The sequence below is a fragment of the Pagrus major genome, chromosome 1 (genome assembly GCF_040436345.1).
Source record: "Pagrus major chromosome 1, Pma_NU_1.0".
Taxonomy (NCBI): domain Eukaryota; kingdom Metazoa; phylum Chordata; class Actinopteri; order Spariformes; family Sparidae; genus Pagrus; species Pagrus major.
Window position 1 is genome coordinate 20,409,273 of NC_133215.1, and position 14,446 is coordinate 20,423,718.

Below are 14,446 nucleotides of genomic sequence, written 5' to 3' on the forward strand. Positions count from 1 at the left end.
GGATCTCCAGACTGTGCATGTGCCTGTCACCGGGACACGCACCGTGTGAGCACGAGACAAGTCAGCCGGAGTGTTTACACGGCGCTTCCTGTGAACACTTTCAAAATAAAAGCAGTCGTTTATAAAAACTAAATCCATGTTAATGCAAATATGTGGCATGTCTATAGTCTGTATATGTATATCTATACATACAGGCAGTACATATATTTACACCGTGCACCTACCCTGAGCAATATCTGTTTGTAACTTGTGCAATTCAATGTCTCTCTTTTTTTTTTAATTTTTATACCTGTTAAGGTAGTTTAGGCTCAATTATCCTGTGCATATATCCTTCTGCATGTGTCATATCTGCATGTTAAAGGTGAATAGAGTGTGTATGGTCTTTATTATTAATAATAATATGTTAATTCCTTAATTCTTCAACTCTGTCTATTTTCTATTTCGTATTTCTTTTCTGTATTGATTTAGATTTTTGTAATCTATCACTCGATATCTAAAAATCTAATTTGGGCTTTATTGCTTGATAAAAACACTTAAACAACGTACCAATTAAAATAATTGCCAAAACAAACCTACTTCAATACACACCAACTGATTAATCACCAAATGGTTTCAGCAAAAGTAACATGCTACTACAGAAACACATTTCGCTTGAGCAATTGACCTACACGACCTTTAATCTGAAGGTTAAATCACCACATTTCCGGTTTCATCTTGTCCCTCACTGGCTACTTGACGCAGTTTCAACACTAAACTTCAGGCGGCCCTGCTGTTGTGTGTTGAATGGCGCAGGCGTTACGCACCAGTAACGCATCCAAACTCATGACCTCCAAGTTACATTGATCATTTGTACCGTGGATAAAATATAGCAGCTGATTCGTGAAGTCTATCATTCCCATTTAGTACGCTGAACTTCCAAGTAGTAAACTGCTGAATTATTACAAGTCTTCAGTCAGACAAACCAGTTCTGGCCTTTATCTACAAGCATCAGCCTGACTGTTGAGCAATGCAGGGGAGTCATGCACCCAGGCACATTTAATCATGCCCAGACCAGATCAAGTCTACTTGTGTTCGCAAATCTAAAAGGATGGTATTGTCAAGTAAGGAGAATGCTGGTGTGTATTTGTTCTGTAAAGGCTTTCTGTGATTTCGAGACAGAGTAAATCATGTTGGAGCAAGAGAAAAACTAGAGCTGCGGGGCAGTGATGCAACAGACCTGCCAAAACTGCAGTGTGGAAGAGGGGTTTTTATTGGTGCTTGGCACAACATCTTCCCTGAGACAGCAGGAGCACACCCTGAACTATACAGTGTTGTTTCTTTTCTTCCCACAGTGTAAATTAGAATTATACACATGTAAACTGTGGATTGTTTATTAAACAAAGACATGAAACTCAAATTCCTAGATAATCCCTATAATTCTGATAGGGAAAGTGTATCATGAGTTCATTATCATATGGTATTATATATTAATAATATAGCATTATATATATTGATTATACGATGACCATGAAGAGAGAGTATTATATTGATCACCTCAGTGGAGAACTGTTATACTGCCTAATGTCAACCTGTGATGTAAACTTAAAAAGTTAAAGGATAAATTCACCCAGAAACGAAAATTCAGTTATTATCTATTCACCCACATGCTGATGGAAAGTCAGGTGAACTTTCATAGTCCACAAAACATTTCTGGACCTCCACAGCAAAACAACATTGCAGCTTTCTCCTAAACAACTGAAGTAGATGGGGACTTGTTTTAAAATGTAAAAAAAAAACAGAAAAAAAGAGAAAAGAAAGAAAATCTCCCTACAGCTTGTCCAGCATAATCCAAGTCCCCAGATGCCTTGAGATCCCAAATTGATGTGAAAAGATGTAATTTACGCCCTTGAGGTGCAGTTGAGCTAACGCTTTTAGCTTAGCAGCGGAAATAAAGAAAGGGTGTAAATAGCGTCTTTTCAAATTAATTTGGGATCCCATCGCTTCTGTAGACTTGGATTACACAGGACGAGCTCAGGAGCCATTTTATTTACTTATTTTTTTCAGTTGTTTTTTTTATGTTTTAAAACAAGACCCCGTCTGCTTCAGTTGTTGATGAGAATGCTGCAACACTGTTTTGCTGTAAAGCTCCAGAAATGTTTTGTGGACTACAAAAACGTTACTTTCCATCAGCATAAGGGTGGGTAGATATTGACTGAATTTTTAATTTTTGGTGAACTTATCCTTTAAAAAACAGAGGTACTCCCTTTAGAACTGGACCAAATCTATGCTGTGGATATTTCCCTCACTGCAGGGTTTTAAAGCACAACTATTCTCATCTTACGCCTGTGCCGAACAGTTCTACTAAAGGTCATTGTTCTTCATAAAACATATGACAAAAAACAAACCAAACAGGAACTCTTAACTGCAGAACGAGCCTGACACAGTTACATATGAAACCGTCATTCAATACTAGACAGGTTTTCATCTGAGGTATATTTGAAATAAAGCACCATCATCTTGAACAGTAACAGTCACTTTAACGTAAACAAGTCGCTCAAAACTAGAAGTAACATCACAAAAAAGATAAAATTCAGTCGACAATTTGTGGCCAACCTTACAGCCTTAAGCTTTAGCTGTAAAGTGAGCAGGTTTTCTGTCACTCGAGCTGTGGTGTTGTGCCGGATCACTCAGCGCCCACAACTTGTGGAACTCCTTGATGAAGGGTTGCACCAGGTCTGGCTCCTCAGTGACGAGGACGTTCTCCATGTTCCCCTGCACTGCTGTCAGCGTCCAGTTGAGGGAGCCGGTGATAAGCAGGCGTCCGTCCACCACCGCAAACTTGTGATGCATGTACACACAGCCCACGCTGCAGCGCACACAGATCCCTGCGAAGAGGGTAGATGGGGGAAAGGGTGGAGGGTAATTCTTTAATGCCTTGGAGATGTGTAGAGATGTGGTTCTGCACAAAGAATATCAATGAATATTCCTGCTCTTTAGAAGTCTTCTAGAAGTTTCTTAATAGACAGTGCTGACATGACCTGAGGAGTTGTAACAGGGTAAACAAATTTAAATGCATTTAAACTGCTGCACTTTGGCTTCATAGACTATTCAAGCCCACGGCAACACCGTTTCATCAAAAGCCTACGACAGTCAGCAAATAACATTTTCAGTCACATGAATGTTTTCGTCTTCTACATAACATCATGAGACACTTGTTTATTCCTTTTATCCAGTCTGAGCAAAGGAAACGCTTTGGATAGAAAATCTGCAACACAGAAGTGGAGAAGCAGCCATCATGTCTGACTTGTCTGATTTCTTAAATATTTACAGCAAATATTTGAGCATTACAACTTGTGTATGTTTCCAACAATGTTCAAACCCAGAGAAATCCACAAGTCTACACAAGGTAACGTCTCATTTGGTCATCCATCGGCACTCAGGTTCCTTCTATTCTTTTCCCCTCTCCTCTCTGTAATGTCTTCATTAAGTAAAGTATATCTCACCTCCAGCTAAAATCGGCAGTCAACATTACAGTGGCTACATAAACACTCGACAATGGAGGTCAACTCACAGATCACTGCTGCAGTCAGGTTAATAATCAGGAGTGAAGATAAATCCACTTTTTAATCCTAAAAGTTAAAAAGTAATCTCTGAGGTCTCCCCCCATCGGTAAATGGGTCCAGATCCAAGCAGTATCTGATGAGATGTTAACTTTTCTGAGCTGGCCAGCTCTGAGCAGCTGATCAGCAGCTATGCCCCCCACTCCACACGGCCCCATGCACACCACGCTCTGCAAATGTCCTTTGTTTTGTTTTGATAGAGATCCCCCTAGCGGCAGAAGTTACATATTGTACATTTAACTGAGTACATACATTATAAATAATAATACAATTTCTGACAGAGAACTTGATTGAAATACTTGTTTAATCTTTTGCACAGTTTCACCTCAGCTGTGCAGAATGAAAAATACCTGAGACAGAGGCATTACTCTAGGAGATTTGTTATGCAGAATACTAATTAGATACTGCTATGCAAGTTCCCTCTTGAAAGGTTAAGTGCATTTCACTTTAAAAACAAGTGAAAAACAATTACCAGAAATTAGTTTTTAAGAGTCAATCTTCTGAGCATTTCTCTTAAAAGTGCCACGTCCCTTTGACCCCCCCTAATCGCTCTGTGACTTTTTGGCTTTTAAAAAAATATTCAGCGCAACATGAAGAGAGCACAAAAAAATGGACGAGCGTAAATGCAACAGGAAATTTAAGGTTTTCGTCTTTCCAGTTTTGACCCTCAGAGACAAGCAGTCCAGAGGATGCCCCTTTAATAACCTTTCAGAGTCCACATACATCAGTGAATATCCCCCTTATGAGGGAAAACTACCTCAACCAGTGACAGCAGATAAAACTAGAGCACTGTGCTTAGTGCCAGTCACATTCAGCTATTTGGGGATAAAAGGTTTCTGCAGACAATGACAAAATGTAACAGAGATGGTATGGAAAGAGGAGTTTATTGTCCCTCGCACCAAAGTCATTTTCATGAGGTTTGCAGTCAACATACACACACACTTGAAAACACTTAACCTAATGAAATTCGCTGTCTGGTTGCCAATTTCTTACTTACTTAATTCTTACTTAACCATATGCAGCGGCAGTAATTGATTAAATGCGGAGGGCTGAGGGAGAAAGCGAGACAGTGTGAGTCTGACACGTGACACAAAATCTTTCAGAGCTTTGGGAACGTGATTACTCTGACTGAACCTCCATTCACCCCGACAGTTCCTATCATCTCTCTATTCACCACTAAGGAACCCCTGTGAGACTTACTGACAATGACACTGATAGTCCGAGAACACAGAGTGAGCACCGTTAGTTGAGTAGTCCCTTCCCGTATTTCAAGTGAAAATTGTCTATAATAATGATCCCACAGAAGTTGGTGTGACTTTTTTGACAAAAAATATCTCTGTAAGTGTTAAATATGTCCCCCTTGGTCTGCATTTGTGTATTTTTTTTTGGCAAAAGGATGCTTTGTCATAGTGACAATTTCAGTCACAGAGTATGAAGACATTTTTTTCCCTCACCGGCCTTGCGGAGGACCCCTATCTGGGTACCAGTGACGGTGGCGTAGTCCTTGTCAACAATGACGCGAATGGTGACACCCCTTCTGTGCAGCATGAGTACAGCCCTGCTCAGGTCCATGTTGGAAAAGGCAAAGATACACAGGTCCAAAGAGGAGGAAGCAGACAGGATGTGTCGCAGAAGACAGGACAAAGAGGTCTCCACACCATGAGCCAACGAGCAGAGGCAGGTACTGGAAAAGCAGAAAACAAGAAAGGAAGAGAAAATGCCTACTTGTTTAATCATCTACTGACCTTCTGTAGGGTATACTAAATATGTTTCCAATTTATATATTCCATCTTTCACCCAGGTCCTAAGTGCTCTTGTTCATACTTATGTGTAAATTTGTTTTCTGGGTGTAATTTAATGTATAAAAATGTATTCAGTAGATAAAAGAATAGTCCTGTGAGGTGAAAAGGGATTTGGATGAGGAATAGTAATCACACTGACTAAATCCTCTTACTGAAAGCATCTTGGGGCTGAGAATATTTGTATTAGTGGCTATTATCACAACACACTTAACAATGATACAGAGAAAAAATATACAGTGTATTGGTTCCTTTAACTCAATACAGAGATTATGTCTCACTTACTCAGATGAACGGGGTGTGAAGATGTGCTCCACACAGGCCATCTCTGTGGGAAAGAAGAGGACCTCGTTGAGGGTTCTTTGAGGCCTGAGGCGACGGACGAGCAAGACGATCAGCTCCAGACTTAAAGAGAGGGCCACCACACCCAGACCGACCTTCTTCACCGTCCACATCACTGAAAGTTACTACAGAACAAATCAAACATGCAGAATAATACAAACTTTTTCATCCTTATATATGAACGTAAATAGTTTTTGTGAGATTTTTGATTACATGATAATGAACATTTTCACATAGGTCTCATCAATAATAAATTATAATTATACTATCTGTCTGAATTTTGAGGTGCTGCAATTCTTGGTGTTATGTCATTGTAAATTCAAAAGCTTGACGATGTCACACATATCCAACATTTATTAGCATTTTCTCACATTTTACAAACCAAAACAAAACTAAGATCAAGAAAATAATCAGCAGATGAGTCAGTGAATAAAATAATCATTATTTGAAGATCAAATGTCATGTATATATCAAAAACAGAACATCTATAACGCTGCATGAAACCTCAATTCATATTTCTATAATCATGTCCAACAAGAAGGTTTATGAATTTAGCAGACAATGTTTTGTCCTTTTTCAGTGCTGTAACAGAACAACGTACATTTACTCAAGAAATGTACTTTAGTACAATTTTTTATACCTTTCATGTACTTTTGCTCAGTAGGTGATTTGTTAATTAATAACATCTCTAGTCACGTCTCCGTAAAAGATTTTGTTACAGGTGGCTTAGTCTGGGGTGTATTTTCCGCAGCATTGACTGAGTGATAATAAAACAATTATAGGCATATTACAGGACGAATACGTTGATGACAAGAGTCTATAGAGTGTATAGGCTAGAATATAGTATGGAGTTCAGTATTTATTCTGTATAGTTTCAAGAATATTATAGATCCAAGACGAAACTGACAGGAATGCCATGGACTTATCAAGATACAGCAGTTAGGTTACTGATATTTCGAAGCCAAGGTTGGGACCACAGAGTCTCACTTTTGCAAACCTCATTCAGATGAGAGATCAATAAGTCAGGCAGACTAAGCTAACATATTCAACTAAGAAACCCCTCTGTCCCTGAACTGTCTGTGCTGTTAAGGGGATGGAGAGTTGGCATGGCAGGTTAACAAGAGGGGTGCATTTCTGTAATTTTGTTAAAAGGAGGGGAGCATTTTGGTAACTTTTCTAACCAGGGGGATGCATTTTGGTCATTTTGTTAACCAGAGGGATGCATTTTGGTCATTTTGTTAACAATGGACATGCATTTTGGTCATTTTGTTAACTAGGCGGATGCATTGGTCATTTTGTTAACCAGGGGGATGCATTTTGGTCATTTTGTTAACCAGGAGGATGCATTTTGGTCATTTTGTCACAAACCCCCTTGTATATGAAAACCTAACATTAATAGGCAATAAACCTGAATCTGATTCACTTTCTTTAGTGGACTTCAGTGTATTCATTGTGTAAAGTTAGCAGCTTTAACTTGTTGACCGGGCTAATAAAGCATGGCGCAAACCATACTTATGTTAAACTCACTAGCTTCGTTGACATTGTTGTGATGGTCGGTTGTAACGTCATCATATCGCATCAACACCAAACACTGAGGACATATGACTACACCAAAGCTGTTTACACCAGGCTAACTACCGAGATGTATAAAGAGTTAACTTTAACAGCTTGTTGGAGGGCATGTCTAAACATTAAACATGGAGCATTTTAGGCAACACACCCAACCTGTCTTAGCTTCTGTCGCCACCACGCGGGAATAGGCTGGTGTCAGACGCTGTTACGTCACTGCCAATCATCTTAATTGACATGTCAGTGAGCCAATGACTGACCGTCAAGCGCGCACGCTCTCCTCCAATCATTTAACGCGAACAGTCACCGGTGGCGGGTCTTCAGGAAGCCTTTTCCTCATAACCACAACGTGAATTTTCTACCCCCAAAGGTAAACAAGACTGAACTTTTATAAAATAACTTTATCACAACACATTTAGTAGCTACGACCAGTCGAGGCATAATGAAAGTCGTTTTCTTACCAGCGGCTATTTAACTCGTCTTTTTATTGTGAAGCGATCAATGTTTTCCTGGGGATCAACAACAAACATGCTAACGTTAGTTAGCCTGCTAACTTTGCCAACAATGTGGTACAGCAGCTTCTGACCCGAGTTGTTTTCCAGTCTGGTGGTCTCACATACTTTGTGTTGTGTTCTCCACGTTGAAGCCGCCGTGTTTTTGTCTCCTTCACGCAGAGACCTGCTTCAGTTTGTGCACAATGGGTCGCCGCAAGTCCAAAAGAAAGCCCCCTCCGAAGAAGAAGATGACGGGAGATCTGGATTCTCAGTTCACCTGTCCCTTCTGCAATCACGAGAAGTCATGCGATGTCAAAATGTGCGTACAGTTTCACCACATGCTCAATCCAAGACAACTTGACTTTAAGTTTCATTTGTTGATTAGGTGATTGTTGCCAGCTTTTTAATTTCTGAATCTGCCAACAGGGAGAGGAGCAGAAATACTGGGATAATATCATGCACCGTCTGCTTGGAGGAGTTCCAGACCCCCATCACTTGTATCCTCACTCAACATAATAATTACACAACTGTGCAGTTTGGAAACCCAATTCTATCAACTTTTGGCACGAAAGTTTTTGTCTTGGTCCTGCTCATGGTAGTTGAACAAATCAATCTCAAACATCCACTTACTTGATTTTGCCGGCCCTTCGACTGGATCCTATTAAGGGCCAATATACTCTGTCAGAAGTGCCTGTCAGTTGGTTGAAAGGTTTCAGAAACTCCCTTCCCCCACAGCTTTCGGATATCAGGTTAATCAGGGATGTGTCAGACCATTTCTTATCAGAAACTGACATTCCCATCACGTCACATTGTGATTGATCAGCTTTGTTGAAGTGAAGAAGGAGCCAAGGTCGGAAATTCTCTAGCTGCATTTCATCCACCGAGCAGTGCAGTTCAGTTTGTTACACATTAGATCACCAGTTTGCGTCTGTTTGATTTTAAACGCCATCAAACAAAATGTGGTAAGACCCAGCTCTGATGGAGTATGCCCCGGTCCACCGTCTTTATCAGCAAATGGAGTTTGCTCACTTGTCGTGGCTGTAACTCAGTCTGCATCTACACTAACTTGTCTGTTTTATAAAACGCTGTGTTCGTGTTAAACAACCTGCATCTAAACTATTGTTTCCAGGTCATTATTTTAAAGGTCTCTTCCTACAGTTAAACACTTAAACAGCTAAATTTCTTCTCATCATTTTTGCAGTTGGCAAACAACAAAACTGCACATCATATCCAACATCTGGTACAGAATAGGACAGATAAAGCCTGGATGACTGAATTGTTATTTTATGATTGTGCCATCATCAGAAAGTCTTTCTAAATGCAGGCAATTTACAGCAGCGCAGGTGGGGTATATTTGGCTATATCTGCATTTAAAATGAGAGATCTCAGAAAAGGTTAGAGGTGACAGAACATTCTTAACTTTCCTGTCACGCAGCAGATTTCCCTGTACATGCTGAAACAACAGGCTGTGTTTTTATGTACAAACTCTGGAGACTGTTCTGAGAAACCTCTTTTTTTTTGGTCCAAATGGATGGCTGACAGAAAAATAGCAGATATTTCTTGATCTTTCTCTGTGAAATGGCGAGTTGATTCATAATGTGATTATGACTGGAGGATTGTTCACCCTACAAACGTTCTTTCCTGGCAATCGTTCACATTTTGTTTTCCCTTCTGTATTGATTACCAATGTTAATATCCCCATGGTCTGCACTGATATAAGCTCTTTTATCTTAAGGATTTTTTGGCCTTTCGTGGCTTCATTGATAGGACAGTATAGAGAGATGACAGGAAACATGTTGAGTGAGAGGGGGGATGACACACAGCAAAGGGCCTCTGTACATGGGATGCGCGCCCTACCAACTGAGCTACTGGGGCGGCCAACTGATATAAACTCAACAACATTCCTTTTATCCTTAATCCATTGCTCTTCAGATCTGTCAGAGCCAGTTGACGTGTACAGCGATTGGATAGATGCCTGTGAAGCAGCCAATCAGTAGCCCTCATGGAGCTGGATGTCTTTCAGGAACAGGATGAGGATGTGTCTGGTGGTGGTCGTGGGCCCAATACAATCAGGCTGGTCAGAGGACATTTATGAAACTCTTCTGCACAAAGTGGCTCTGAAGTGTTCCTGTTGTCTTCTCCAGTTTCTGTTTAAGCCACAACACTAGTTCTGACTGCCGAGATATATTACATCATTTGTTCTCTTCAGTGTAACCTGATTTATCTTCACACATTGACAATATTTGTTTCCTTTTTTTAAAAAAATATTTTGGATTGTTCTCAAAGATCCTTAAGATGCAGCTCAGACGAGCCTTTAAACAGTAGCTGTTATTATTATGAAATTGCGTTCCTTGATTTTTATTTTGTGTTAAACTGCTAGATATCGTGAGCTGCACACATACAATTTAAATACAAGAGGCATCCCATTTTGGCTTTTTAATGTGAAATCAATAGAACATAACATCTTTTTGGTAAATATGAGAGAGTGGTGTGAATGTGTGGATCTTAATAGAAACAGGTTGAAAACACTCATTCTCTCTTATAAACTGAGACTAGCAGCAGGACCTTAATTTCCAGGTTGGCTACACAGTTCAGGCATAATGTTACGGGTCTCGTTCACAGTAATAATTTCCCACAGCTCTCCTCATCCTCATAAAGAGTTGTGTCACAACATTAGGTCATTCCAACGGAGAGAGGAATGACTGTGTGTAAGCTTAGCTGCTACATTCAAAAGTTTTGAATTGTGCTTAAATCATTCAGTTTTTTTCAGTTGATTGTACGTTTTTAGCTTACATGTTCAAGAAATAAAATTTTTCAAGAAGTACAAATGATGTTTGTTGTTAAGCCCATATGTACAGAGAAGTGTAATCTAATCCAGAAGTCAAGTTATAATATTGGGTGTTATTTTCCTATGCAACAGCCATCAGTGTTAATAGCAACATTATGAATTTGATAAGTGTGATCTTGGAAATAAAAGAGCAATAAGACTTGATACCAGTAAGTGTTGGTTGTTTTTTATTTATTGTGTAATAAATTAAATGTACTGTATTTTGATTGCATGATAAAGCAGATGTTTAATCTGTTACATGAAGGATTCCAGTTGAAGCATTAAACAGTGAGTAAAATATTCACAGACCTGACAAACCCTCTTTCTGTTAGTGATCAAAATGTGTTTATGCAACCTTGATTTGGTTTAATCAATATAACTCCTATTTTTATGTATTTATTTATTGATTAAGGGAACAGGAAACAAAACAAAGTGATTAGCTCTGATGTGGCCACATCCTGTACAGCACTGAGCACCACCAGCTGGTAACAAATGGAGGGACAACTTAAGAAATACCAATTAGGCTTTAGATGAATAGTCAAAGAACCTGAGATTTAATAAAGACAATTAATAAGTCAATAAAATCAACTATACTTTTACAGGTGTCAGTAATGGGATAAAATAAATTAAATGACTGCCTTGTGTAGACTATAAAACAGATTGAATAGTAAAATTTGAATGAGGTGAAAGAACAGACTCAACTTCAAATGTGTGGTTTTTATTTGAGTTCGCACTGTTCCACTGTTCCAGTTTTGATTCATCATTACACACAGATGTGGTGAGCCATTAAAAACAGGCTTTTTGATTGGACAATGGGACACTCTCAGCTCGTGAATGGATGGAGAACCACCCAAAACACATTTTACTTTAAATACAGCACTTAAATCCAAAGGCATCAAAGACGCTGGCAGTTTCAAAGTGAAATATCTAAGTAAAGTAAAAGCTTCTGATCTACTCTCCTGTGGCATCTGTGACCGTGGCACATTTTTAGGAGTCCAGCATCCATTCATCCCCGCAGAGCACGGGATGTAGCAGATCACAAATGAAAGAAGACACAGTGTAGCAAGGCTGTGCACCAGGCAGCGCTGAGTGATAATAGATGAGATGTGGAGTGCCTGCCTAGGCTCTCTCCACCCAGGAAGAGTGTGTCCGTGCATGCGCGCTCTGCTCTGTGCATTGTGTTTGATGATGGACCCCAGCTGGAGAGGTATTGCCGACGCCTTATGAAACATGCTGGAGGATGATTACAATGGAGAGTGATTATCACTTAGTCTCTCATCTGTCTCTGCACGTCCCCTCCCACTCCCTCCCCCTCTCTTCTATTTCTCCTCTCCCATTCAGCACGCGAGGTCAAGTGTCACCCCGTCTCCGTTGTCAAGGCTGCCAATCACCCACACAGTGAGTGCGCGGCAACTGTTGCCAAGGAAACAGAGCGATTCGGGTTGCTAGGCACCTGGAGCTGTGCTCACAATAGTCATTTTGTTGCTTAGAAGCACACACACACAAATACACACAAAACCACAGAAAGAGCTTTGCCCAATCAACAAGTTTACACAACGTGAAGATTTGTATAAATATAATTACATACTGCGCTAATAAATAAGAGATTTGCTTACGCAGGAGTAAGAAATCATGAAATAGTAAATGATGGGAGTGTAATTTATCATGGGCACATTTGCGAAACAGATGCTAATATATTGCTGAATTTGCAATGCAATGTTGATTTTCTAATTTATAATACTTAGCAATAATGCTAATGTACCAAAAATGTAATTCAGGATGTTTTTTTCCAACACCTATGCTACCTGATTAATCAGCTTGCCCCGGCGTCCAAGATTTCTTCAGACCTACAACTCAACTTGATCAATAAAAGACATAAACATCCATCATTGTGACTAAAAATAGTTACCCATAAAATCAATCAATCCCTTATTTCCCCACTGGCACACGGACCCAGTGAACCTAGCTGCGATGCGTGTGCATTCATATATGTAAGGGGATGTATCTGTGTGCTTGTTTTTATAAGCTCCATCAATCCTCCATTTCCCTACTGGCATGTAGATCATATGAACCCTCATGCAGTTTATGTATGTGTGTGTGTGTGTGTGTGTGTGTGTGTGTGTGTGTGTGTGTGTGTGTGTGTGTGTGTGTGTGTGTGTGTGTGTGTGTGTGTGTGTGTGCGCCTGAGTCTCCGACATGACAGCCAGTCAGCTGAGCCGAATGCTGAAATGTCAGCAACGGGTGCAAGCCTTGACATGTCCTCATGTGTTACTGTCTCCTGTTGCTGCTACAGGCATCAAACTCTCACACATTTTTAGCTTGAGCCAGGGAGTCAAAAATAGGAGTGCAAGAGTAGTCGGTTATGCAGTGGGATGATGGTTATGCACAGTTAAAATGTACCATCCCATGGCATCGCAGTTGCACAGGAAGCCGAATATTTCAGCACCGGTTTTATACAAACTTTGTGAGGGAACATGTTTGGCGCAGAGTGTGAAGGGCTGTGAAAGACACTCATCAACTGATAAGATTATAGGCTCACCTGTGTGCACGACTGACTGACAAGGGTATGTAATCAAGAAGGTTTGGAATTAACGTCTGAGTCTGGAGACTTTTGTGTTAAGCTCCCTGAACTAATGCCCGGGGGGTTTAGCTTAGTGGCATGCTGCGAGTCTTCCCCACCAGCACCTCTGCACGAGAGCCCGAATGTAGCCAGCGAAACAAACTCATTTCCTCCACAGGTGTAAGGAGTGACATGGTTGATAAACCTACGATGATAAAACCTTTTCAGCGGCTGGATTTTGATTTGGCTAGCCCTGATTGCGTTCTATTTAAAAACCTTTCTGATTGAACAAAATAAGCCCCCTTTTTCCATAAAAAAGTCACCTCTGGGTGCTTCATTAAAAAACACCCCCATGTCTTGTGTCACCTCCTCAGCTTGGCTATACATTGATATGTGTCTGCCATTGTACTCGACTGAATAGAGTCTGCTTTTGGTCCCATGTAGATGATAAAGCTTCCACTCGACTACGCGTATTCTCAAGCAATAACATCCACATCTGTATTATCAACCCAAGAATACCCGTGGTCGAGACCGGAGCAAAGAGGCCCACCTCCTCCTCCCCTCCATCCCTTCCTCTCTCCTCTCAGCTCTGGAGCTCTTCCTCCTCGTCTGCTTGCATCCCTTCGGCTCCTGCACTCCTGAATGAGATTGCAGCGTGGAAGGAAGGAGGAGATGTCCGTGTGGAGGCAATTTCTTTAAGGGCTGCACCTACGATGAGAGAGACAATAGAGATCATATTTATCCTTGAATAACAATGCAGCAGGAGGTTATAATACACATTTCACGCATGCTTCAAGTCACATCTTGAGCTCATTGTTAGACTAATAAGCCGATTGTAAGCTTTACGCACCAGCCACACACACACGCACACAGACGCACACACAGGCAGCCTGCTATGCATCTTTACCTGAGCTGCACCAAGTAAACAGATTGCACTGCCAACAGCTAGTCCCTTTGCTCTCCCAGGTATCAAGCAACCGTTTAGCCGAGCGCTGAGGGAGAGGGCAGGCTCACCAATTATCAAATAGGTGTCAGTGTGTGTTACACCACACTGAGGGGGGAGACTGATTACCAAACAGATGTTCAGCCCTCACCTCCATCCCCTCCTCCTCACCTCATGCCTTCCTCCATTCCATTTTCCATTCCTTTTATTCCCCCCCAGCATCCATCTCTGTCTACCCATCTTTGTCTCCTCTCCTCTCTCCTTTAGACTCTCCCCCACCTCCTCCCCCGGTTTGTCCCACGGAGAATAAGGC

General features: G+C 40.8%; 2 protein-coding genes across 4 annotated transcripts; one reads left to right on the plus strand and one right to left on the minus strand.

Annotated features, from left to right (window-relative positions):
- Positions 1–2,204: 2,204 nt before the first annotated feature.
- Positions 2,205–8,055, minus strand: pld6 (phospholipase D family, member 6). 3 transcript variants are annotated; one of them, XM_073473957.1, is made up of 5 exons: positions 7,930–8,055; positions 7,771–7,818; positions 5,684–5,865; positions 5,054–5,283; positions 2,205–2,864 (listed from the first exon to the last, which is right to left on the minus strand). In XM_073473957.1, exons 3-5 carry the CDS (start codon positions 5,851–5,853, stop codon positions 2,602–2,604), a joined length of 663 nt encoding a protein of 220 aa, XP_073330058.1. In that variant the 5' UTR covers positions 5,854–5,865; positions 7,771–7,818; positions 7,930–8,055; the 3' UTR covers positions 2,205–2,601. The 3 variants fall into 3 exon arrangements, with proteins under 3 accessions (XP_073330058.1, XP_073330050.1, XP_073330064.1); XM_073473949.1 differs by lacking the exon at positions 7,771–7,818 and having other exon boundaries at positions 7,930–8,001; XM_073473963.1 differs by lacking the exons at positions 7,771–7,818; positions 7,930–8,055 and adding an exon at positions 7,268–7,326.
- Positions 7,589–10,795, plus strand: LOC141002614 (transcription elongation factor 1 homolog). Its single transcript, XM_073473975.1, has 4 exons — positions 7,589–7,679; positions 7,984–8,122; positions 8,230–8,300; positions 9,736–10,795. The coding sequence occupies exons 2-4, from the start codon at positions 8,007–8,009 to the stop codon at positions 9,798–9,800; spliced, it is 252 nt and encodes an 83-aa protein (XP_073330076.1). The 5' UTR covers positions 7,589–7,679; positions 7,984–8,006; the 3' UTR covers positions 9,801–10,795.
- The last annotated feature ends 3,651 nt before the right edge of the window (positions 10,796–14,446 follow it).

Coding starts and splice junctions, on each gene's coding strand:
- pld6 (XM_073473957.1), bottom strand. CDS start 5,853: ATGTGGACGGTGAAGAAGGTCGGTCTGGGTGTGGTGGCCCTCTCTTTA. Junction 5,284..5,683: donor TTCACACCCCGTTCATCTGA/GTAAGTGAGACA, acceptor CTGCTTTTCCAG/TACCTGCCTCTGCTCGTTGG. Junction 2,865..5,053: donor AGGGGTCCTCCGCAAGGCCG/GTGAGGGAAAAA, acceptor CCCTCTTCGCAG/GGATCTGTGTGCGCTGCAGC.
- LOC141002614 (XM_073473975.1), top strand. CDS start 8,007: ATGGGTCGCCGCAAGTCCAAAAGAAAGCCCCCTCCGAAGAAGAAGATG. Junction 8,123..8,229: donor AAGTCATGCGATGTCAAAAT/GTGCGTACAGTT, acceptor ATCTGCCAACAG/GGAGAGGAGCAGAAATACTG. Junction 8,301..9,735: donor GTTCCAGACCCCCATCACTT/GTATCCTCACTC, acceptor ATTGCTCTTCAG/ATCTGTCAGAGCCAGTTGAC.